The 26,916-nt window shown below is 35.2% G+C and overlaps 1 protein-coding gene across 1 annotated transcript; it reads left to right on the top strand.

Moving 5' to 3' along the window:
* The first annotated feature begins 909 nt into the window (after nt 1-909).
* zdhhc15b (zDHHC palmitoyltransferase 15b) lies at nt 910-20,272 on the top strand. The gene is given in 12 exon segments (NM_001077781.1): nt 910-1,040; nt 1,359-1,385; nt 2,513-2,607; nt 4,657-4,777; nt 4,983-5,052; nt 5,209-5,241; nt 6,332-6,452; nt 8,262-8,394; nt 8,578-8,704; nt 14,559-14,671; nt 16,130-16,193; nt 18,757-20,272. Coding segments are annotated over 11 exon segments (999 nt in total). The 5' UTR covers nt 910-922; the 3' UTR covers nt 16,171-16,193; nt 18,757-20,272.
* The last annotated feature ends 6,644 nt before the right edge of the window (nt 20,273-26,916 follow it).

The following is a 26,916-nucleotide window of genomic DNA, read 5'->3' on the forward strand; positions in this document are numbered from 1 at the left end:
TTCAGCTTTATTTGTATAGCGCTTTTACAATGTAGATTGTGTCAAAGCAGCTTCACATAAATGGTCATAGTAACTGGAACAGTGTGGTTCAGGTTTTAGTGTTAAAGTTCAGTTCAGTTCAGTTTAGCTCAGTTCAGTGTGATTTAATCATTACTGAGAGTTCAAACACTGAAGAGCCAATTCATCGATGCGTAGCTCTACCAATCCTGAACCATGCGAGGCAGTGGCGACAGCGGAGAGGGAAAAAAAACTTCACCTGATGGGAGTGAAGAAAAAAAACCTTGAGAGAACCAGACTCAGTTGGGCACGACCATTTTAATTTCTCCGCTGGCCCTCAGCTGGGCTGGGAACGCTTCGGGATCCCCTCGGTGGAGCTGGAGGTAGTGTCTGGTGAGAAGTTTGGGGTTCTCTCCTAAGACTACGATCCGGCCCCGGAAAAGTGTATGAGAATAAATGAATCAATGAATTAATTAAAGAATTTTTGGCAAAAATTGACAAAAAAGTATTATAACACTTAAAATTCTTCCTGCATGTGTGTAAAGTTTTAACCAAACACAATAAAACATCAGAATTTCATTATTTCGCATTATTTCATGTTCATATATAACTGATTCAATCTTGTGGGACATCAAAGGCACATTATAGTGATAATGACTCTGTATTTCATATCCTGAATGTTGGTCCGTATTTCCAACATTTCTCACAGAACTGAAATCATAACAATAATAATACTAACATTAACTAACATTGTATTGAACAATGTAAACTGAACAAACATGCTACGGTTTTGCTGTCACGCAGGCGTACTAGCGGATGCCAGAGTAGATCGCTGTTTGGTTATTTGCCAGGGGTTTTAGCTGATGTCAGAGAGATTGTTGTTTGGATAGGCAGTCTTACTAGCAGATGTCCGATCGGACTGATCATGGCTCTGTCGAGAGCACTCAGATGTTGTCAAAGGATTTTTTCCTGGATTCCAGTCATCATAATTTCATCTGTGGTTCTCTGGTCTTATTATGCGTATGTCTTTGAATTGTGCTTTGGTAAGATTTCTCTGTTGATATTGTGTTTGTTTAATGGAACTAATGTTTGTTGTTCGCCTGTAATAAGGAAGTGTCAAGTGTAATCCGCAAATATTCGCAAATGTATAATATTTTTGTTGTTATTACACTAAATATATGAGGTTGTTTTTGTTTATCTTTCCAAAACCGTTTAAATACCTCTAAGAGAGGATTGTTAACATGGTCTGTGTTTCAAAGCTCAGTGAGCTGCCTACCTAGACTAAACAGCATTTGATAGCATAATATATATTATGACTTTCATCATATTTCACGACATTGACCCTGATTATCTGTTTTCAGTTACTCTCAGCAATAATCTGGAGAGGGGTAAGTGATCTATTGTAATTTTAGCTTCACTTTGCCATTGCATATTAGACAATAAATATTCTGAATATGATTTTGGATTTAAAAAAAAGAAAGAAGGAATTAAAAACTAAGTGAAAATTATTAAGGCATCTAAGTTGACTAAAACTATGTGAAAATGATATATTAAGGCAACTTAGTTGACTAAAACTATGTGAAAATGATCAATTAAAGCATCTTAGTTGACAAAGTGAAAATTATATATTATGGCATCTTAGTTGACTTAAACTAGGTGAATATTATATATTTAGGCTTCTTAGTTGACTAAAACTATGTGAAAATTGTATATTAAGGAATCTTGGTAGACTAAAACTAAGTAAAAATAGTATATAAAGGCATCTTAGTTGACTAAAACTAAGTGCAAATGATATATTTAGGCATCTTAGTTGACTAAAACAAAGTGAAAATTATATATTTAGGCATCTTGGTTGACTAAAACTGTGAAAATGATACATTAATGCGTCTTAGTTGACTAAAACTATGTAAAAATGATATATAAAGGCATCTTAGTTAACTAAAACTATGCGTAAATGATAAATTAAGGCATCTTAGTTGACTAAAACTATGCGCAAATGATATATTAAGGCATCTTAGTTGACTAAAACTATGCGTAAATGATATATTAAGGCATTTTACTTTACTAAAACTAAGTAAAAAATTATATTAAGGCATCTTAGTTGACTAAAACTGTGAAAATGATACATTAAGGCATCTTAGTTGACTAAAACTATGTAAAAATAATTCATTAAGGCATCTTAGTTGACTAAAACTAAGTGAAATGATTTATTAAGGCATTTTAGTTTACTAAAACTAAGTTAAAACTTATATTAAGGCATCTTAGTTGACTAAAATTGTGAAAATGATACATTAAGGCATCTTAGTTGACTAAAACTATGTAAAAATGATACATTAATGCATCTTAGTTGACTAAAACTAAGTGAAATGATTTATTAAGGCATCTTAGTTTACTAAAACTAAGTGAAAATGATATATAAAGGCATCTTAGTTGACTAAGTATGTAAACATCTGTTCTTTTCTAGAGATTCTAGTTCAGTGTTTAACTTCACTGCAATGTGTCATTTTTTCCACAGTGACCTATTTGTTGATATTCCATGTGTGCTTTATAATGTTCTGTTGGACATATTGGAAGGCCATCTTTACTCCACCATCTACACCGACTAAAAAGGTGCTTATGATTTGATATCTCAAGTTCTGTGTTTATCCAGAAGAATTTCTACAACTAATAGTGCTTTGTATTTATTATGGGAATAACTTCTGTTTAACTGTAAACAATTGCTTTTAAAAACTGAGGTGGCATAGCCCTTCTCACAGGTCATACATTACATATTCAAAGGCAATTTATTGGAATTAACTAATTATTTTCAGCAGACCATAAAAAACCCAAACAACATTTTCTGCAGTAATATTATACATGTGGCACAATAGTCATCTTTATTTCTTTGGTTTACAAGAATGAACATGAAAATAATAAAAGTCTGATAACAATGTTTCATTTCTGTCTGGCATATTCAATAAATTAAGAAAAATATAGCTGCAAGCAGTCATGAGTTTCAGCTATTTAAGGCAAATGCAGTATTTATTCTTTAGTAAATTTGTAACTAGTTCAAACAGTTTGAAAAATACAACAAAACATATTTTTAAGTCAATCTACATAGCAAAACAGAATTTTCAACCTTTTTAACAGTTGTAGTGTAACCAGTTGGTTGAATCTTTTAAACATTGTCATGCTTTTTTATATCCGCTCCCCCGATTTACTCAAATATCTGAGTTTCTGTTTAGGATGTGCAAAATGTTTTACAATATACTGCAGCTTACACTTAAGTTAAATGCAGTATTGCTTTGTTCTGGCTCGGGTGCCATCTTGGATAGATACACTGGAAGCCGATTTTTGAGTAAGTCAGACCAGTGGTCCCTCGGTTGCTTCAATGATTTATTTCTATTTTGTAGCGCCACCATGTGGTCAAACCCCACTACTTTTTTTATAGTGACCTCCGATTGAGCTTGTATTCAAGTTTGGTGATCTCATTTTGTCCAAGTCAACACTTCAAATGTTTGGCTTTTGTGGTGAACCGGAATGGAAATGTCTACTTGTTCTTTGTTTTTGTTTTCCTAACTCTTGTTATTCTGAGTCTATTATATGCAACTATGCCACTTTGGTTTAGATCGCACTACTAGTTTGCAAAATATCTGCATAAATTGCTGAATTCCCAAATATTACAGTGAATTTACAGCAATATCTCTATACTATATTGTTGTTTTGTATTAATCACCAAAGCAGTTTCTTTCATTTGTTTAATAAAATGAATCCAACCATGGGCAGATTAAAAGGATAATTCAATCAAAATGTGAAAATGTATGCACCCTCAAATCATTCAAAACCTTAATTAGATTCTTCATTCTATTGAACACTAAAGAAGATAATTTGGGAGTAAATATAAGCTGAAAATCCGGTTGAAAAGCTGGTTTCTTCAAAATACCTTCTGTTCTGTTGAACAGAAGAAAGAAAGTCAAACAGGTTTAAAACAAGTTTAGGGTGAGTGAATGGAGACAGATGATTTCCAGTTTTGGGTGAACTATCCTTTTAAGATCCTGCAGAATGTTACATGATTTACTTGCATCTAGCCAAAAACTTTGATAAGCTATATTCAGTAGTCCTATTTGTACTGTCTAAGAAAATTATTGTATCGTTTAGTTAAAAAATTATTATATTTAAAGCTTTTTTTGGTAATTTAAATGCAAAATGCATTCTCTTAAAACAGTTAATAATAAATAACTTGATTTTCTGTTGTTGTCCAGCAAAATGCAAACACTGAAAATATTTAAAGGTAATATGTATCTGAAATGCATTTTGGTAACACTTTCAAATAATGGTCCTTTAATTAATGAGAGTTATTATATTTACTAGCATGAACAAACTATTAATATTACATTAAGATATTTATTCATGTTTGGTAATCTTATTTAAGGTAAATTTAAAATAATCTTAATAATAGATTGATTAATGTTGAACTATGTTTAATGAATGCTTTACAAGATTATTTATACATGGTTTATTTTAGTAAATACATTACTTATGGACCATAAAGTGTTAACAACATTTTCAACTGTCTTGAAAATGTCACATTGCAAAAAAAACTGATCGTTTTTCAATATAAGGTTTCGGTTTCTTCATACAGAAAATGTCTGCTAAGCATTTTTCTTCTCTGTGCTCTAGTTTCACTTGTCATACACTGATAAAGAGCGATATGAGATGGAGGAGAGACCAGAGGTTCAGAAGCAGATTCTTGTTGATATCGCCAAGAAACTTCCCATCTTCACACGTGCTCAGTCAGGAGGTACGCGGAACACAAGATGTAATTGGCAGTAATGAGGGCAGTAGCTATGATGCCCCAGCCATCTGTCATGATTGTGTACATTTCCACAGCAGCTGCAGAGATGTAGTCATTTTTGCAGAATGCTTTGAATGGCAATGTTTGCCAGTTAAACATGCGATCGGATGTAAACATGGACAGCTGATCTTCTTTATCTCCATGTCTTCAGCTATCAGGTTCTGTGATCGTTGTCAGGTGATAAAGCCGGACCGTTGTCACCACTGTTCCGTCTGTGAAACGTAAGTCAAGCACTGCACCAACCCCTGTTCCTGAAAATAGATCTCTTTACACAAAGCCTTTATTTTAATTAAAGTTGCAGGATTTAGTCAGACAACACAACCTGATTTCGCTGTGTCTCATTTAATGGTTTAATGTTCCTGTTTGTTTTTTTATAGATGTGTTTTGAAGATGGATCACCACTGTCCATGGTAAATGGAGAATATTATTATATTATGATTTAAGTCCTTTGTTGCTGTTCATTTACTTTTAACTCATGATGACCAAAACCTTGTTGGATATTTGATGTCTTTTTCTTTGGATGAACAATATTCACCTCCATTTTCAAATCCTCCTCTATGGTCTTGTGTATTAGTAAAATGTCCATCTGATGATCACTACAGAATAGAAACCCAGTTATTTAGGGCTCATTTAAAAACATTGGTCAGATAAAATGTTTGTTGCTTGATCAATCAAAGACAACTTAAAAATCACACTCACCGGCCACTTGATTATGTACACCTGTCCAACTGCTCGTTAACACAAATTCCTAATCAGCCAATCACATGGCAGCAACTCAATGCATTTAGGCATGTAGACATGGTCAAGACAATCTGCTGCAGTTCAAACCGAGCATCAGAATCGAGAAGAAATTTAATTACTTGACTTTGAAGGTGGCATGGTTATTGATGCCAGACAAGCCGGTCTGAGTATAAACTGCTGATCCACTGGGATTTTCACCCACAACCATCTCTGGGTTTATAGAGAATAGTCCGATAAAAGAGAAAATATCCAGTGAGTGACAGTTCTGTGGGCAGAAATGCCTTGCTGATGTCAGAGGAGAATGGCCAGACTGGTTCGAGCTGATAGAAAGGCAAAAGTAACTCAAATACGTAACCACTCGTTACATCCGGGGTATGCAGAAGAGCAACTCTGAACGCAACAGACCTTAAGGCAGATGGGCTACAGCAGCAGAAGACCACACCGGGTGCCAGTCCTGTTAGCTAAGAACAAGAAATTTAAGCTACAATTCACACAGGTTGACCAAAATCTCTGAGGGATATTTCCAGTACCTTGTTGAATCCATGCCATGAAGGATTAAGGCAGTTCTAAAGGCAAAAGGGGGTCCAACCCACTATTAGTAAAATGAACCTAATAAAGTGGCAGCTCAGTGTATAATTTACTGCCATTACGCTTTTCTGATTGTGATAATTCTTCGAGCTCTCTTTATGTGTTAATATGGAGTACATAAGCATTTATCATTTTGTTTTCTTACTTATCTTTTTCTTATGTACTCTTAAGGGTAAACAACTGTGTCGGGTTCTCCAACTACAAGTTCTTTCTACTGTTCCTGTCTTACTCCATGATCTACTGTGTGTTCATCGCATCGACAGTGTTTCAGTATTTCCTCAAGTTCTGGGTGGTGAGTTTAAGCAAGGCCAAAATGGTCTTTTAATGGAACCTATTATGCAAAAATCAATTTCATAAGGGGTTTAGTTACGTGGTGACACTCTGGCCCAATCCCTATTCTTTTTTTGTTCCCAAGTGTCATAGAACGACGGAATGTTGTGGGACTGCTATACAGGAGTTATCGGGGATTATAGATACTAAAATTTAGTGTTTTTTTTTTTTTTACCATTTTAAAACACAAACGCCCTTATGTATGTATTAAAACATATGCTTGTCTGTTGAAAAAATCGTAATAATGACAAAAAAAAAACTTATTAATTTTTGTACCCCTTGGTTTCGAGCATGGTCTTAAAATATCTTTGTTTGAAGGGGTATCTAGCCCTTTCACTTAGCCCTACGCCTTCAAGCTAAAGAGAATTGGGACATACCTACCTCTTCACGTGAACACGCAAAACGAGAGGTAAGGGTAGGAGAAGGGCTTAGCGGTAGAATCGGTATTGGGCCTCTGTGAATATAGCCAGCGTCTAATGGTAAAAATTAATTAAATTTTTTTATATTCAGACTTGATAAAAACAGTCTGTAGAAACACTTTGATTTAACATTTTTCTCTTTGTAAATGTTATCAGATTTGTGAAAGCCCTATCTATTATTGGCGATCTCTTACTCATTAGCATATACGGCTCTGAGTGAGAAGCAGCTGTTTGCCATTAGAGTTTTGAATCTGCTTCTATGCTCCGCCCTCTATTGAAAAGACCACAATCTCATTTGAGTTTAAAGCGACAGTTGCCAAAATGGCACGGTTTAGATGAAAGCCTAAAAGGGGCGGTTTCAAAGAGTTATAAAAAATGAATTGTGGGATATTTTGAGCCAAATGATTACATACACACAATAGGAACATCAGAGATTCATTTTACATCTTGTAAAAAGGGGTATAATATGTCCTCTTTAAAACTCATTTATGTAAACATTTTTTTTATTAATCATAAACCTTTAGATTTATGTAAAACCTGTGAACATAGGGGAATCGAATAAAAAAAGAAATGATTTCCAGACCTGAAAAAAGATTGGGAGCTAATTACTTTATATCTTTAAATGTGCTTTAGATTGCATTGATTTAATAAGGTAGATTTTTCTCTGATATCTATATTGTAGGCAAGTAAAAAGTTTTGCAGAAATGGTTGTATGTGCTCATTTTTAATCAGAGAAATTGCTCCTCGAGCGCAAAGCACACTTTTAATAGAATAATATAAAAGAACTGTGTAGTCACAATATTTAATTCTATTTACAAATCCTGCCCTATGACCTTGTGTATTAGTAAAAATATGGGTGCACAACAGAACGGGAAACCTGTTCTTAGTAAGTAAAGTTTTTTTTAAAGAACATTTAACTTTAGTTTGGCCCTGACCAAAGTGCTGAACAAAACCATAACACACATTCTAAAACAGTAAAATAACAATAAACGTAATATTAAGAATTATAGTATCACAACAACAATGCACAATAAAGATTAAAAGCCAGGGAAGGCAATAAAATAAAATTAGTTATTAGCACTCAATTAAAAACAGTGGTCAGATTAAAAAAAAATTTTATATTCCATGCCTGACAAATCAGAGACAACAGCTTTCAAATCTTCTAGCTTATTGCCATTTAGTCAGTTTTTTTTTTTTTCCTGTTTTTAGTAAAAAGTCTCTTATGTCTCATAATATAATTTACTGGCATCGCAATTGTTTTTACAAGGTTTGATCGTGATAATACTTTGAGCTACTTGTGTAAATATGGAGTACATGTTAAACCTGCATTTTTTTGCATTTATTTTTGTTAGGGTGATCTTCCCAACGGGCCAGCCAAATTCCATGTGCTTTTCCTGTTGTTTGTGGCTCTCATGTTTTTTGTTAGTCTCATGTTCCTGTTTGGATACCACTGTTGGCTGGTGGCTAAAAACAGATCAACGTTAGGTGAGGAAGCCTTCTTTTTGTACCGCATACCATAATTATCTTTCATTGTATTTTAATTAGTTTATTGGTGTTTAGTCTATTTTGCTCTGGTGTTCTATCTTAACCATTGGTGAGCAGATGTCATTTATGTGGCTCATAATTGTGGAGTGAGCTGTATAACCTCTATGAATGTTCCTGTTCCAGAGGCATTTTCTCCACCAGTGTTTCAGAACGGGCCTGACAGAAATGGCTTTAATGTCGGGCTCAGCAAAAACCTCCGGCAGGTGTTTGGGGAGCATAAAAAGCTCTGGTTTATTCCAGTATTCACAAGGTGAGCTGATGTCACAACTGGTTACACTCAATGACTGTTTGTTACACGCTGACTATGAAAATATCAATGTATACACATTTTTAAATAACAGCAGTGTTATGGTATGTGGTGTGGTATGTCTCACATAAACAACAACTATACTATGAAGTATGCTGTATTTTTGGTGACCTAGTCATATGCTTCTGTTCCTACCTAAAGGTGTTTCAACATGTAATAGAAGGCCTGACTAGTAGCTGATTTCCAGGGGTGCATTTCCGAAAAACATTGTTAGCCAACTAAGGTCGCAAGTTCTGTCGTTACAAACATAGTTTGTTGGTTTGGTGTTTCCTAAATCTGTTGTTCCAACGAACATTCGCAAACTGCGTCGCAAAACTTCAATGCTTGAAACCACACCTCTGGAGCTTTAGTTAGAAACATAGTTCCTGGCTGTGTTCTATTCCCAGTTATCCCCCCTATGCCCTACTCATTTAGAACATTCTAACATTTAAACTTGGAATGATTAAAAATAGAAAAGCATTACAGTCATCTCTCTGTCGGCGCCAATAGCCTAGTGGTTAGTGCGTCGACACATAGCACCAAGGTGCTCACGGCGACCCGAGTTCGATTCCCGGCTCGAGGTCCTTTGCTGATCCTTCCCCTATCTCTGCTTCCCACATTTCCTGTCTGTAAAAATCTCCACTGTCCTATCCAAATAGGATAGGGGTGAAAACCCCTAAAAATAATAATAAAAAAAGTAATCTCTCTTAGGTGTAATTTGCTTTCAAAGTATTTTTACTTCATGTTTACAATTGCGCTTCCTTCACAGTGCACTTTAATAACATTGATGCCATTTGGAACGTTATGTCGTGGCTCATGACGAAAGCTATACCTTTCATATACATTCATGTTACGTCTCCAAAGCTTGTGAAAACAAAAAAACATTGCATACGTTAATGCTTTTAGTTTATAGTAGGTTATTTATTAAGTATCTGTACTGTATATGCATGGGCCTGTTGGATTGCACATTTCTGCAGTGGTTTATGTGTGTCAAATTGTAAAAGTAGACTTTTAAAATAAATAAATAAACAATGTCCTACTTAATAATAATAATAATAATCGTCATCATCATTAATATTAGTAATATTATTATTAAAGTATTTCTTTTAATTTCCTAATAAATAATAAATATTACATTTCATTTCTTAATAAATAGCTGCGTTATTTATTTATTTATATGATTTATTTATGATATTAGAATAGGTGTTATCTATTGTAAATGATTTTATGTTTTAGAAAAGAATATGTAATGTTCTTAATAATATTTCTAAAGGAAACATTGGTTCTATATGAGCCACTTACATGTATTTCAATTAATATGGAAAGCGAGTCCAGGTTTTTACTAAAACTAATATTGGATTTTTTAAATGCGTGTGCATGTAAAACAATATAATTTGCACAAAGTAATTATGGGGTTCTTCTCTAAAGAAGTTGTTACTCCACCCTGTTTAGAGCATCATTATGGGCATTTTACTTTATAACTAATGTGGTTCAAACGATGGATCTGCGACAGAGAAACTACGAGTTTTGGGAAACACTCATCACTACATCGTTCATTTCCCAAACGATACATGTAGTGTAGTTTACTTGTGGATGTCTGATGACTAGCGCGCTTCCGCTGAGCCAGCTGTGGTAGCTCGGCAACAGAGCCACGATGTCAACACACAGAATCTGTTGGCACAGTTCGGCACGGTTGTCTAACCGTGCCAAGAATTCCGGGCTGAGAACAGTTTGTAATCATGCCGCGCCGTTTGCAAGCTCAGTGAAAAAACAATTGTAACCGTACTGAAGTTTTCTTAGAACGGTTTGGCATGATAGTGTTTCTTGACATGATTGGGGGAAGGGGCGGGGCGGTGCTGAATTTGTGCGTACCCTGAAATTAAATCCTGCAGGCGCCCCTGCATCGTACTATGATAGTTCAGCCGTGTATTACGTCATTGTTTATTAAAACACACTTCTGAGCAATTATCTAGTGATTTTATTTAACTATTAAATTAACAAAAGGAGCTTACAAGCTACGCAGATTACTTGGTCATGCACCACTACTTTCGCTATGAAGTACTTAGATAGGGGTGCATTTTCCAAAAGCATTATTAGCCAACTATGGTCACACTTTCAGATGTTACCGTTTTGTTAGATTCTTTGTTTGCCAAATACATAGTTTCTATGAATATTTGCGAATAGTATCACAAACTTGTGTGAAACTACAACTCTGCAACTACAGCCTTGCTTTGTTGCATAGTTTTCTTTTTAAAAGAAATAGTTCACTCTGTAAAAAGTGGTTGGTTACTTAAAGTGAGTAAACCCATTGTAACTTAGAACAATTAAGTTGACTTAAAGGGTTTAAGTTGACTTTTTGTTGTTTCTTGGCAAAAAATGTTCACATGTGTACTATGTTACTATGGAGAAATTGCACCTGTCAATCAATTTGGTGGGTGGGGAAAACCACACCTATGTCACGTTGAGGTGGGCTTCAAAATCACTAGAATTTGGATCACTCCAATATGACTGTGGATACACTATATCTACACACAGTTCTGTCCAAACAGCTTACAAAAGTTGATTTTCATCATCGGTGCCCTTTCAATTTTTATATTTATGCACATAATTAATTTATTTAATTTCTGTCATTAAGTTTACTCACTTTTTTAAGTTAAGTCAACTAATTGCTATGAAAGCAATAGGTTTACTTACTTTAAGTAAATAAAACTAATGACCCTAATCAAACTAATGACACTAAGCGCCCAAAACATTTGAAGAGTTCAGATGCAAAACCCTCTTAATCTATCAGACCTCTTTACTTTTAAATAAGCAGTTTATATTAGGCTCCTCTGATGAGGTTTAGAAGTTTCATTTTATATGTAATGATAAGGTTATTCGCTTTTAAATAAAATACCTTTTTTTTTCAAAAACACCATTTCAGATAAGTCTTTGGTTTTTAACAAGGTAAATTTGCGTCAAAACCAGCTAGATCCACTTGAGCTTTTTATGCAAAAACCTCTAAATCCACTTGTTTGGTACAAGACATTGTAATTAGTTGAAAATCACTAAAGATGCAATTAAAGATTATTTTACCGAACATAAAACACAAACCATCTGAAATTAAAAATACATCTGTCAAGTAAGTGGCGGTTCATTCCACTGTGATTTAAACCAGGGAAAAATCAGAATGAAAATGTTTAAATGAAATCTGACAAGTAAGTGCATTAATCAATAACATTAAAACTGACATTAATTAAATCTTAACAATCTGTTGTCATTTCTGATATTTAGGATTTAGATTTATTGTAAGTAAAGCAATGCAAACATTGCAAACATTGTAAAACAAGCTTGGTAGATTCCAATAATGTAAAATTATTATTTATTGTGAAACATCATTATCTGTGCATTTTCCAATAATATAAAAAGCTTATCAGACGGATTGGTATTATGAAGTTATATAAATAATATATAGTTTTATACATTATATTTATCTTTTAAAAATAGCTTAAATTAGCAAATAAAACACAAGGTAGGCCTACTGGGCAAAAAGGGGATGCATCTCAGACACTTTTAGAAGCTGTCAGTCATTCATTCATTCTCACCATATTCAAGGTCTTGGTCTCTTTGTTTATCCTCATAGCATCCACATGGGATAAAAGAACAACATCTTAACTTCGTCTTTTGTGAAATGGAGTTGCCGTTTAGTGTATAGTAAATCATTTAAAGTAGCGTCGCTGCGCAAAAAAAAACATTATGAATGCATGCTACATTTCCGACTGTACAGTGTGTTTTCTTTTTCTTATAATGCTTTGAGTGTTTTGAGGTAAGGGACGTTTTTATTTGCCATTCACTGACAGTCAGACAGGCTCATCCAGTTCATCAAACTCCGTCTTTGAAAATCTTTATCGGAAGCGGAATAAAACAAGATGAGTCTCCTCATGAAGCCAGCGTATCAGCACGCTGCCACATTGAAAACATATGAATTGATTCGTGCCTTCTGATTGGTTCTTGGGATATAGTGGCTTTTGCTGTCAAAGGCAAGTGGCGTTTAGAGGCTTTCGCCAACAAACTGTTATTTCTGAATACGCTGACGCTTCGATTTAGATGATTTGAAGCTAATTTATTTGTTGATGGTGTATTACCTGCCTAAAGCATTCACTCAATGTCATCTCATTTTTGGCGGAAGTGGCGTTTAGCGGCTTTTGCATTTGAACTCTTCGTTTTAGCATTTACTCATCACTTTCTTGCCAAAAAACCTGTTTGAGTTTCTTTCATCTGTTGAACCCAAAACAAGATATTAATAATAAAAAAGCTGAACCTGTAACCATTTACTTCCATACTATTTGTATTTTCTACTATAAAAGTCAATGGTTACAGGTTTCTAACATTCTTTAAAATAACTTCTTTTGTGTTTAACAGAAAAAAAATCCAAAAGATTTGAAATCACTTGAGGGTGAATACATTTTCATTTTATGTGAACTCTCTTTAATATGAAATATGGAATGCTTAAGGAAAAATATGTAAAATAACATTCATTAAAATCTGTATATTTCATTTCATAGATATATACATTTAATTCCATTTCGGCAGCATGATGGATTAGTGGTTAGCACTGTCGCCTTATGGCAAGAAGGTCAGTGGTTCAAGCCGTGGCTGAGTCACGTGTTTGCGTGGGTTTGGGGGCTATGGTTTCCCCCACAGTCCAAACACATGCTCTGTAGGTGAATTACATGATTGACATTACAACTAACTTTGCCGTTGTGTGTGAATGAGTGTGTTTGAGTGTTTTCCAGTACTGGGTTGCAGTTACATCCGCTGTGTAAAACGTATGCCAGAGAGTTGGTAGTTCGTTCTGCTGTGGCGACCTCTGAAAGACACTAAACCGAAGGAAAATTGATGAATGAATGAATAATTCTATTTCTTCTCAATTGATAAGAGGATTGAAGCTCTGGTTATAAAGCGTGCATGGGCATTTATGATATACATGGATAAACACGAAATGATCAATTGATTTCAATCGATATTTCGTTCGTGGGACATATTTAGCATATAAGATAATAGAATGTTAATGTAATTCTAGTTAGTTCAAAACAGATTCAGTTCAGTTTAATAATGTCATTTTCATTATTTACACTTTATAGCAATTATTTTGGTCAGCAATATTTAAAATCAACATTATTTTGGTCTTGAAATTAGCTGGCATTAAACTCCAATAGTTTTTTTCAATGCGGTTTGAACGCAGTATGTGCAACACAGTTTAGCAAGCAGTCATAGCTACCTAGTATCTCCAGTGTAATGTGGTAATTACTGTTCAGGAAATGCAACCCTGGATCAGAACGGTGCTGTTATTACCTCATTGTCTTTTGCCATTACACAATTAATTTGTATTTAAGTTTGTCACATGCTAACTATTCAGTCTTAAATGAAAGTAGTACTTTTGTATGTAGCTTGATAAAGGATGTGAGACATTATTGGAAACATCCCCGAATGTTCTACCATCACACCATGTAAAGTGCACCTTTATATGAAAAGGAAATTTAAAAACTACAAATAAAAGCAATTAAATTTATGCTTTTTTCTGATAAGTTTGTTTAAAAGTCAGAATAATGCTATAACACTGCTCTGATTGATTTGCCTTGTCCAGTGGTTATATTTACTGTTATCTTTGATTAATAATAAGTCACAAAAAAAACAAACAAACAAAAAAAAAACTCTAAGTGAAATGTCAGTGTTATTTTGACAACTTAACTCTGTAATGTTTCTTCTTTTCATTTTATTAATCTGGTCACCTTAGTGTCTGTAAAAATATTGTCCATGTGTTCTGCTTGTTTTAAAGCCAAGGGGATGGCCACTATTTCCCACTGAGGACCCTGCGTGAATCTGAGAATCCATTGTTGGCCAATGAGGAAAAATGGGTGGAGGATGGTGGATCAGATGAAGAAAGTGCAGGTAGTCTGCATCTAAGTCTGCAAGTCACTTAAAATAAATAAGCCGCTAAATCATAGATATGAATAGATTTAATGCATGACCATTCATATTTCTGCATCACTAGTGTCTTTTTGATGGTCTCAAACATTGCATGATGTATGCTGATTAATACCCAGCAGCATAATGTTACATGCAACATGACCTAAGGGTAGATGGGCTACCTTATAATGTTGATAAATTTCACATTTTTTTCTTTTTAATATATATTAAAAAAATCCTGCTGAATTCAATTGTGCCTTGATGGATCAATTTACTAGAATCAATCTACTGGAACTTGTGTGGTTCCATACAATCGATTTGTGTTGGGACAACATGAAGGAATTAAGATAAGTTTATTAATTGTCACAAATTTAAGTGTATTAAACATAAAACAATTAAGTTATCCCTGCAAAAAAACTCAATATTTGTGTTGTTTTAGCTCATTTTAACCCTCCTGTTACCCTAAAATCTGCCAACAACTGTAATCCACTGGGGTCAATTTGACCCCAGCAATTTAAAACCTCCAGAATAAGATTTTGTTTTTTGCAAAAAGAAGAATTTTGTTGAACTGCATGAGCCTTTTCGACTGTCAGTGAATGGCAAATGAAAATGTCCCTTACCTCAAAACTCTGTGCATTATAAGAAAAAGAAAACGCACTGTACAGTCACAAGTGTAGCATGCATTCATAACATTTGGTTGTGCAGTGGCGCTACTTTGAATGGGTCCGATTTACTATAGCTACATTAAACGGCAACCCCATTTCACGAAAGATAAGGTTAAGATGCCGTTCTTTTATTTCGCATGGATACTATGAGGATAAACGAGAGACGAAAAAGAAACTAAGATCTTAAGTATAGTGAGGATGAAAACATGACAGCTTCTGAGAAACATCCTCTTTGTTTGCACAGTAGGCCTACCTTGTGTTTTATTTTCTAATTTAAGCTATTTTTTAAAAGATAAATATAATGTATAAAAGTATACATTATTTATATTGCTTCAATAAATTCTATTATTTTTTTAGTAATGGCCAATGCACAGATATTGATGTTTCACAATGATTTTACACTACATTATTGAAATCTAGCAAGCTTGTTTACATTGCTCTACTTGCATTAAATCCAAATCCCAAATATCAGAAATGACAACAGATATTTAAAATTTCTGATGTTTTGTGTTTTATGTTTGGTAAAATGATCTCTAATTGCATCTTAATTGCATTGTAATCAACTAATTACAATTTCTTGTACCACCTTGTTGGTGCAAAAAAAAAAAAAAAAAAAAAAAAAAAAAATATATATATATATATATACACACACACACACACACACACACACACACACATGTGTGTTTTATATATGTATTTTATATTTTATTTTGTATTTTAAACACTAGATTGACTCACCCCCTTCCCAACATTTATTTAATAAAATTTTTTTTAGATGAAAATGGATCTTCACTCCTTATTAGGACTGAATCGTAATCAATGGAGAGGATGACTACTCGGTGAGTATGGATTTTAGTGGTGAAGGCACTAACACTACCACTAAAACGATCTAGCTATATGTAGAATTATATTTAGAATGTGTAAAGATGTGTAGTATTTCAAAACAACAGCTTTTGACACTCTAATAAATAAAACAACATGTTACCTGTGGTTAAAACACAGTAGCTAGGGCTACTTCCCTCTCTCTATAGATATAACATAAGTCATACTGGTATTTTATTACTATGCACATTAAATGAACACTCCACTTTTTTGGATGTAGGCTTGATTTATGTGTCACCTAGTGTTAAATCGTTCACTTTTACCATTTTTGAAACCATATAGACAAACTCTGGGTATGGAGGAAGCACTTTTAGCTTGGCTAAGCATAAATCTTTGAATCCTATTAGACCGTTAGCGTCTTGTTTAAATAACTTTCCTTCTTTTCCTACTTAAAGCTTGACAACAATATGCACACACTAATCTGCAAGACATACCTCAGCTAAGGATTTGGTTTAGAACAGTCACCGCCAATGGAATTCCTTTTATGCATGTTCTTTTAGCCAATGGTGTACACAATCTCTGCCCTGAAGGAAGTGCTTCAAAGCAGAAGTGGTGGGGATGAGTCTGGTCAGAGTACACTGTAGTTGCCTTTTTATTCATATATTGTGAAAACAGTTCATTTATTGTACTTTGTTTCTGGCCAATGACTTTATTTGTTTTTGATTGACTACCATTATTAGTTTATTGTTTTAATGTTAACTTACCATACCATCAAACATACTTTACATACTGTATGTAAGACCAAGGAACTATACTTTCATTCTGGCTCTATAATCAAGGGACTTCGTAGCCGGATCATGGCTGCAGCTTGTAATATTATTGATCCTGCTGCAGCCATGGTCCGGCAACAAAGTCCGTTGATTATTTCTCCAGAATGAGAGTATACTTAACCAGCCACTTTATTAAGTACACCTGTCCAACTGCTTGTTAGGGCAAATTTCTAATCAGCCAGTCACATGGCTGCAACTCAATGCATTTAGGCATGTAGACATGGTCAAGACGATCTGCTGCAGTTCAAATCCAGCATCAAAATGGGGGAGAAAGGTGATATAAGTGACTTTGAAGGTGGCATTGTTGTTGGTGCCAGATGGGCTGGTCTGAGTATTTCAGAAACTGCTGATCTAGTTGGATTTTCACACACAACCATCTCTAGGGTTTACAGAGAATGGTCCGAAAAAAGAAAATATCCAGTGAAGGGCAGTTCTATGGGCGCAAATGCCTTATTGATGTCAGAGGAGAATGGCCAGACTGGTTCGAGCTGATAGAAAGGCAACAGTGACTCAAATAACCACTCGTTACAACTGAGGTATGCAGAAGAGCATCTCTGAACACACAACACGTCTAACCTTGAGGCGGATGGGCTACAGCAGCAGAAGAACACACCGGGTGCCACTCCTGTCAGCTAAGAACAGGAAACTGAGGCTAATATTCGCACAGGATCACCCAAACTGCACAATAGGAGATTGGAAAAATGTTGCCTGGCCTGATGGGTCTCGATTTCTGCAGATTGTAGGGTCAGAATTTGGCAACCTGAAAGCATGGATCCATTCTGCCTTGTATCAATGGTTCAGGCTGCTGCTGGTGGTGTAATAGTGTGGAGGACATTTTCTTGGCACACTTTGGGCCCATTAGTACCAATTGAGCATTGTGTCAACACTACAGCCTACCTGAGTATTGTTGCTGACTATGTCCATCCCTTTATGACCACAGTGTACCCATCTTCTGATGCCTACTTCCAGCAGGATAACGCGCCATGTCATAAAGCACAAATCATCTCAGACTGGTTTCTTGAACATGACAATGAGTTCACTGTACTCAAATGGCCTCCACATTCCCCAGTTCTCAATTCAATATAACAACTTTGGAGTGTGGTGGAAACAGGAGTGTCGCATCATGGATATGCAGCCAACAAATCTGCAACAAATGCGTGATGCTATCATGTCAATATGCACCATAATATTTCTAGTACCTTGTTAAATCTGCCAAGGAGGATTAAGGCAGTTCTAAAGGCAAAAGGGTCCAACCCAGTACTAGTAAGGTGTACCTAATAAAGTGGCCAGTGAGTGTGCGTAGACACCTAGAAAGTAGTACATTTTCTTTTTCGTTCAGTCTTGGTATGTAACTACAGTACCATCAAGCTTTAGATATGAATGATCAACATTACCATAACCTTTGTTTTTTGAGCTAATGGCCTATCCGATTGAATGATTTATGATTTATAAGTTTGGCTAAATTAATTTAAAAAATGGTAAAACTCGACTGTGGAACTCTAGAGGATTTGTAAAATGAACAATTAAAAAAAAATGGAGTGTTTCTTTAATGATTTCTCAAAATTATTGAAGTTCTATTTTAACAGGGATGTGCTATTACTTGAAAATTGTCTCAAGTGTGAGTTAAATATAAAATCATACATCTCTAGCAATACCATTTAACATAAAAAGTAGTTCTAGCAAAAACATTGAATTATTATTAATAATAATAATAGTGGTCTTAATAAGATTTTTTTGTTTATTTTATTAGTGGGACCCTTAATTCACTTTAGCCTCAAGAGCGGTTTAAGGAAGCTCCAATCCTTGAACGAAACGCCTGCATTCCAAATCCTGGATCATTCCAGAACAGCATGTTTTTAGAGAGCCTATTATATCGGGAACGGTGAGGATTTTGCTTGTAGTGCCGATCGTTGTGCTGAATGTTAACAAATATATTGCGGAGCGTTTATGAAAAGGAGAGCCACAGGACAATCGCTGGCATTTTCAGATGTCATGGACCTGTTGGATTGTGTATTATCATGCTTTGATGACAACTGACGGACACATCTATTATAAAATATCATATATCAAGATTCAGTTGGAGGTATTTCTTGCTTTTTTTTTTATCTGGGATGATTGTATTCAGATCACGTTTCAACCTCAAAACAAAAGAAAGTAATTTTGGTGTATAATTGGCTTTCCTTTAAAGTTATATTTATATTTAAAGTTCTTTATAAATGTTTTATACATTTTTGTGTTATTTATTTTCGCTTGTTTTAATTAAAAACTTGTATTTATTATTAAGATACACAATAACAAAGAGCATAATAAGGCATAGAGAAAAACCCGAAATGAAAACTTATGAATCATTTGGTAAATAATGCAGGGAATAATATTAGGTAAAATATGTTTCTTGATTATTATGCACTCTGCAGTTCATTTCACGAGCTGAATTTTCATTTTTAGATATTTTTTGATTTGTTTTAAAGTGAAATGTGACACAGACATGTTGAATACAAATTTCCAGGCCAATTTTCAGTTGGTAAGAAATCAACCCTATGCATTTATCCACAGTAATAAGCATATCACTGACTTTGGGGACACTATTATTAATCTTTTTTTCCATTATTATTCCTTATTGACTTATTCAGACTGTGGCTGTTTTTCTCAACAGCGTGCGGTCTGGATTTACAAGCTTTCTTTTGCATTGTTATGCAATATAAGCATTTTGATAGCTCTGTCTGTATATATTTAGCAAGATACTGCTGGAGGTCAGTATTGATTAGGACTTCTATTGTGTAAAACTTAATATATGATTCATGTGTTACCATAAAACCCATAAACCCACAAAGCCTTGTGAGGTGCTAGTGCAAAATATCCTTTTCTTCTAGTGTAAAAGGAGATACAAATGGGATAGCAGTATTGTATTGTATTGTAAACAGGCAAGTAATCTTTTTCAATATTTCTCTAAGCGGACTTGTTTGAAAGCTTATTCTGTGTTCGAGTTCAATTTGTTTCGCCCTCTTCAGATACTGTAGTCGTATTCATACATGATTGACATGCCTGTCTTATGGTTCTCATTTATGAGGATTCCGAATCGCCAATGCTTTTTGTTTCATTTGCACTGACCCTAATCTTAGGGTGATCATTGCATTCCTTGACTGTGTTTAAACCCTTTAATTTAACTCTGTTTACTACGTGTTTGTTGGTGTTGTTTTTTCAATGGTACAAATTATGAATTGTTTAAAATTTTGTCTGATAATGAAATAAAATCTTTGGTATCCTTGTTTGTTTTGCATTTTTAATATCTATATATATTTTTTAAATCAGAAATTTTGTGCTGGAATAAGCTGGATAGAGATTTCGCATCTCCAACGCAATCTCTCGGCAATTCGTAACTTTTTGATTTAGTGGCTGATTCGTATGAATTCGTACGATCTAAAGCTGCGGTCACACTAGAGTTTGAGTTTGCGAAATTCTGTCGTACGGCTCTGCGAAAAGGGGCGGTATTAAACAAGATGATTAGATATTTAAAAAGCGAGCGATTGCTCCATATTTTAAATTTCGGTCCAGAGAGGTCATGTTTTGATCCTCGATTGGTCTCACGTAGTCAAGTGATGCGATTTCGCAGGTCAGAGTTCACCCAGCTTGAACTTGGCACCGCAGCAACCTTCGAAACGTGCGTATGAATGGAAGTCTTTGGGAGGAAAAGCCCAGTGTGACCGCAGCTTAATTCGTATAATTTAGATTTGCTCATCACCCAATCACAGTTTGGTTTAGGGTTGGGGTTGGGTTTCATGCCTCCTTTTTAAAATCATACATTTTTGTATTACTGAACTCGTACAAATTTGTACAAATTAGCCACTAAACGTAAAATATTCATGTTTTCTCGTGAGATCAAGCTGGCATCTCTGAAATCTGATCCGGCACCTCCTTTTACTGATTTCCCGCTCCTCACATGCACCCCCGCCCCGTTCTTTACTTTTTTCCACGACTCCCTAACTCTCTTCACTTTTGTCTGCAAATAGATTTCTCTCTGATCAGTGGGGTACTTAAGTTAAAATGGTTAAATTGCTTTCTTAGTCAAAAGGATTCATTTTGGTTCACCATTCTTAATGCGGTTTTCAGGAAAATGGTTGGTATTGATTTTTTTCTGTGCTGTGATTATGATTTATGCAAATTGCCTGTGAAATTTTCAGGTTTTCACCAACAAGTTTTGCGATACTGGAATCTATTATTTGAACATAACTTTACTCCACACAATAATATATATTTTATATATTATGTTATATATTATATTGTTTGTAATCGAAAATCTTTGTTTGTAGGGTCTTGGATGGAAAAAGGAATTTGGGCTGTATCACATTTGATAGATAATTGTGGTAATTTTTTACATTATAGTGATTTACAGTTATTTATTTATTTATTTCTCAAATGATATTTTACAGAGCAAGGACATTTTTACAGTATGCCTGATAATATTTTGTCTTTTCTGGAGAAAGTCTCATTTGTTTTATTTTGGAATAAAAGCAATTAAAAAATTTTAAGAGCTATTTGAGGTCAATATTATTAGCCTGTTTAAGCTATATTTTTTTTTGATAGTCTACAGAACAAACCATCATTATACAATAACTTGCCTAATTACCCTAACCTGCCTAGTTAACCTAATTAATCTAGTTAAGCATTTAAATGTCACTTTAAGCTGTATAGAAGTGTCTTAAAAAACATCTAAACTGTTATTTATTTACTGTTATTTACTGTCATCATGACAAAGATTAAATAAATCAGTTATTAGAAATGAGTTATTAAAACTATTATGTTTAGAAAATGTGTTCTCTCTGTTAAACAGAAATTGAGGAAAAAATAAACAAGGGGCTAATAACTCAGGCAGGGGGCTAATAATTTTGACTTTACTGTATGTGCTAAATTTAATCTTCTGTGCTCGTTTAGAGAATATAATAAAGTAATCAAAGTCATTCCTATATCCCTACAAACAACGGTTCAACACTAGAGCGTAGCTATCAGGGGGGACGGGGAGGATACTTCCCCCTAACTTTTAGACACAGACCATTTAGAAACAGGTGATTAATAATTCTATGAATGTAAATGTTTGGATCTCATATCTCCCCCTCACAAATACTATACTATTCGGTATTCAAGTTAATAGGGTATATGCCGAGCTAGTGTTTCTCCCCATACTAAACATCCGGTGAACAGTAAATGTGACTTTTTTCCATTTTATACGGTTCTTTTTACAGCATTGATGTTGTACGGTAACTAAAATGCAATCAGTTAGATAGACTTTGGCATTCATTTAGTTGTTCAAGTGTAAAACGAGATGAAAAGCCGTTAACTTCCACGTGCCTGTCAGAATTGGCAGGCTAGCGCAGAAGCTCCATTGAATTTACTGGGGTAAAATAAATGTTCATATTTTAAAGACAGGGTGGGGAAAAATGTAATTTAATGGAGTGCTTCTTGTACAATCTGAGACCCACTTTATATCGGATATCACTCAGCCATTGGAGATCGCTGACCTTAAGCGTGCCGATTTTGTAATGTCATACAGTTCACCAGTGCTTAACCCAAGTTACTGACAAATTAAAAGTCCTTCTGCATATACCCTATAGCAAACAGTTTACAAATAAATTTGTTTTACAAACAAGTTCAAAACAATACTCTCCATGTCGAATAAGGAGAAAATATGTTCTACAAGATTTAAATGAAGAAGAAGCAAGAAAAATTAGAAAACGATACTGTAACACACAGTACGGAGGTAAAATTCCATCATGACCCCAAAAAGGAGTCTGGGTTCCTTTCTATGTGAAATTATAACCCCTGGTGCCAGTAAGTCTATTACTCTGTGACACCTTTATTCTAACAGGACACTTGACAGATTGCTTTAGCCCTCTCTTTTCGGGCTTCAAAGGAACACGGCAGATAAGAAAACAAAAGGAGGGAAACCCGTTATTGTGCAATGCAGTGGTGCAGTAGGTAGTGCTGTTGCCTCACAGCAAGAAGGTTGCTGGTTCGAACCTCGCCTCAGTTGATGTTTCTGTGTGGAGTTTGCATGTTCTCCCTGTGCTCATGTGGTTTTCTGGTTTTCCTCCGGATGCTCCGGTTTCCCCAATAGTTCAAAGACATACAGTGCATGTCTAATCCAATTGGGTAGGATAAATTGTGTGTGTGTGTGTGTGTGTGTGTGTGTGTGTGTGTGTGTGTGTGTGTGTGTGTGTGTGTGTGTGTGTGTGTGTGTGTGTGTGAGAGAGAGAGAGAGAGAGATGGGTTGCAGCTGGAAGGGCATCCGCTGCGTAAAAACGTGCTGTATAAGTTGGCGGTTCATTCCGCTGTGGCGACCCCAGATTAATAAAGGGACCAAGCCGACAAGAAAATGAATGAATGAACCAGCTCTTTGCCTTAAGTTTCTGCCTACGCACAGACATTGATGTATTCTGAAAATCGTCGTGTTTAGTACAGTTACGTTTCTCCTGCAATTTTAATTTAAAGATCCTCATTATGCATATCAGCGGTCCAGATACAAGGAAAATCTTCCGCTCAAAACTTTGCCATCAATGCATTGGTCAGTCAGTAGAAAAGGGGTGTGACTTGATCCATAGTTAAAACCCATCCATGCCCCAAAATCGGGGCAGAAAGGTCCCGGAAAAAGGTCTTCACAGAAAGTGCCCTTGAGGGGGCAGACCGCGTTTCTGTCCCACATGACTCACCTGAGTCGAGGTATGGGTAACTGCAGCCTGGAGCAATGGGCGTGGCAAAAGGTAGGGGCGGGGTAAAAGGTTTTTTATTGGTCAAATGTTTTTTTCTGGTAGGGGCGTGGCAAAAGGTTATTCATTGGTCAAAGGTTTTATTTCCGGTCAAATGCGTTGGCCAATTAGATTAACATATTAAATAAGCTGCCCGTTTAGCTTAAAGGATTATTCTACTTTATGCTACTGGTGTTTAGAATAAAGAATGAATTAAACGTAATTACAAGTTTCATTAATGTAATGGGTAAATCAGCATTCTAACGGATACCCATACTAGCCTGAGTCCACGTTCCTTATTTTGCGTCAAATTAAACTCAGTTTAAAGTTTGCGTCTCACATCACCTCCGATCTGCTTCGCAAACTCCACGCCAGCAAATGACTTCTTAAAAGACTTCATCTTCCAAGTATCCGAGAAACCTGCACAACGAGAGACAAATAGGTTTTAGTCATGCGTTTAAGGCTGTGCGCCCCTTTATGAAAAAGGTGTTTTCATAGTCTTGGTGGTTTCCTAATATTTGTGTGGAATTGAGTTAGATTTGCCATTCTTTTACCTAGATTCTTTTACTTCCTCGCATTCTTTTGTTTCTATGTTTTTTGTTGTCATGTTTTGTACGTTTGTTTGTTATATGTTAGACTAGTCAATAAATGCCTCACAGAAAAGGTCACTTTAACGATAGATCTTGCTACAAACAAGTTTATTAAAACGGCTAAACTATTCATCTACTTCACAAGAAGTAGTTATAATTCCCTTTCTAAATAAATTAATATTTAATAAATATTTACTGAGTCCGCTCAGACGAGCGGGCGAAGTCATTGTTGTATTTATTTTGTTAAATGAACTATAAGTTAATTCTGAATATTCATAATCAATAATAACTCGTTATTTTTGATCATGAATATTCATAAACTGGGCTAATTTCGCTACAATACTTGACATATCCAGTTCTTCCTAAGGCTAAAGAAGTAGTATTCAAAATTTTAAATGACATTTACCCATCTAATAGTTTTTTACTTGAAAAATTTACTGGGGAAACAAATCATGCAGCTATCATATCAACACTAACGCTACATGTATTGGATTGTTAAATATGCCGTAATGGTTTGTACTTTACCTTTTGGTTAATAAAAAATAAAAGTAAAAACTTTTTGTCCGCAGCAACCCATTCCTATTTTCATGTCTGTGCCACTTTGTTTAAATAGCAATTGTTGCACTCATTTTTTGCACCCATGGGCGTCCCTGTCTGAAAAAGACTCGCGTTGCTATTTAGAAGCAAGGGAAATGGATTGTGCTGGTCTTAAATGTGCAGTATATAAGTTTGACACCTAGTGGTTGAACCACGTATTGCACTCCTGGATCAAAACACATTTTCCCTCGGCTCCTCTTCTGATGAGTCTACGCAAGCGCAGGTTGCTAAAATGACGTGAGTGTGCCTGCACTTTCGCCACAGCACGACGGTTGCTGGTTCGAGTCCCAGCTGGGTCAGTTAATATTTCTCTGTGGAGTTTGTATGTTCTCCTTGTGTTCGTGTGGGTTTGAGTGTGTGGGTGTTTCCCAGTACTGGGTTGCTGCCGGAAGGGCATCCGCTGTGTAAAAAAGATGCTGGATAAGTTGGTAGTTCATTTCGCTGCGGTGACCCCTGATTATTAAAGGGAGGAAGGAAAATGAATGAATGAATAAACAAAGAACAAATATAATACACAAAGGTTTCTTTTCTTTTTAAATTATTTCAAAGGAGATTAAAAAAAAAATTAATCTTCTGAGCATTATTAATAATAAAAATAACAGGTTCTATCTGTCTATTATTGCGTTGTTTTGGAAGAGCATCTTTGTGCTATTCAGCACTCGGCCATTTGCCAAGCACTGTGTAATTTTCCTAGGAGATCTACAATTATCATTGAACGCTAGATGCTGAATAAGATGGAAATGTTGAACAGAATGCAAAGGTCAGCTGGAACAGAACAGAGAGGCGGGTGCTTTTTGATTTCATATATCAGTACACAATTACATTAATACTCAGAAGGCTATAGTGGATAGAATATACAAATAAGACAATCCTGATCTTCTTAGCACCGCTTTTTGTAGAAAACCATGAAATGATCCTCCATATTGTACAAATATTGCATTCATTTGTGCAATCATAACTCATGATTAAAAACACAGTGTTTAAACATTAATCCTAAGTAACTTTTTTATCTGCTCAGTGGTAAGCACTGTCGTCTTGCAGTCTCGAGTTTGCATGTTATCCCATGTCCGCATGGGTTTTCTCCAGTTTCCTCCACTGTCCAAATACTGTACTTATGTATAGTTGAACTTGATAAAAAAAAATAAATAAAAAAATTGGTCATGAGTGTGTGAAAGAGAGAGTGTGTGTGGGTCTTTCCCAGCATTAGGGGTTTCAGGGCTTGACATTAACTTTTTTGATCATCAGCCACTGTGGCAGCCAACATTACTAGCCACTCGCCATTTTCGCTAGCCACAATTTTTAGCTGGGAAAATACATTTTATACACATAAATATCACTATGACGTGCTAAAGTTACTTGATTTAGATTTTCTGTTATCTCCACATGCCTCCTCATTCATTTCACTTTTTGTGTGGTGTATGACCTTGCTCAATAATCGTGAGCAAATAGGTCATGGTTTCATAGTATTACAATTAGCTTTTATTTTGTTTTTTTTTATTTCATTTTTATTTCCTTTCATTTTCAGAGCTGCTGGAAGGGCATCCGTTGCGTAAAAACGTGCTGGATAAGTTGGCGGTTCATTGCGTTGTGGCGACCCCCGGATTAATAAAGGGACTAAGCCAACAAGAAAATTAATGGATTAATTAATTTTCAGAGCTCAAAATGAAGGATTTACCAAATTTATCTCTGACCACACCAAACATAAACAATTAATTATTTCTTAGCCACAATTTTTAAATGCACAATTCTCTCAAGGAAACGGAAGCGTGCATCACATTAGCTGTTCATCCTCTCATTCTGTACTCACTTACTTTTTATTGCTCGCGCAAATGCAATTATTATTGTCAGTCGTGTTGCTTCTCAATTCTAGGATCGCCCTTGCATGCATATTAGACCATCCTTATTGTCGAACCCTGCTTTTAAGAATTATTATCCAGGAAAATTATTTTCAACCAGCCAAAGTGTCTAGTAGGAGTGTCTGCCTTA

Source organism: Danio rerio, chromosome 14 (genome assembly GCF_049306965.1).
Source record: "Danio rerio strain Tuebingen ecotype United States chromosome 14, GRCz12tu, whole genome shotgun sequence".
Lineage (NCBI taxonomy): Eukaryota > Metazoa > Chordata > Actinopteri > Cypriniformes > Danionidae > Danio > Danio rerio.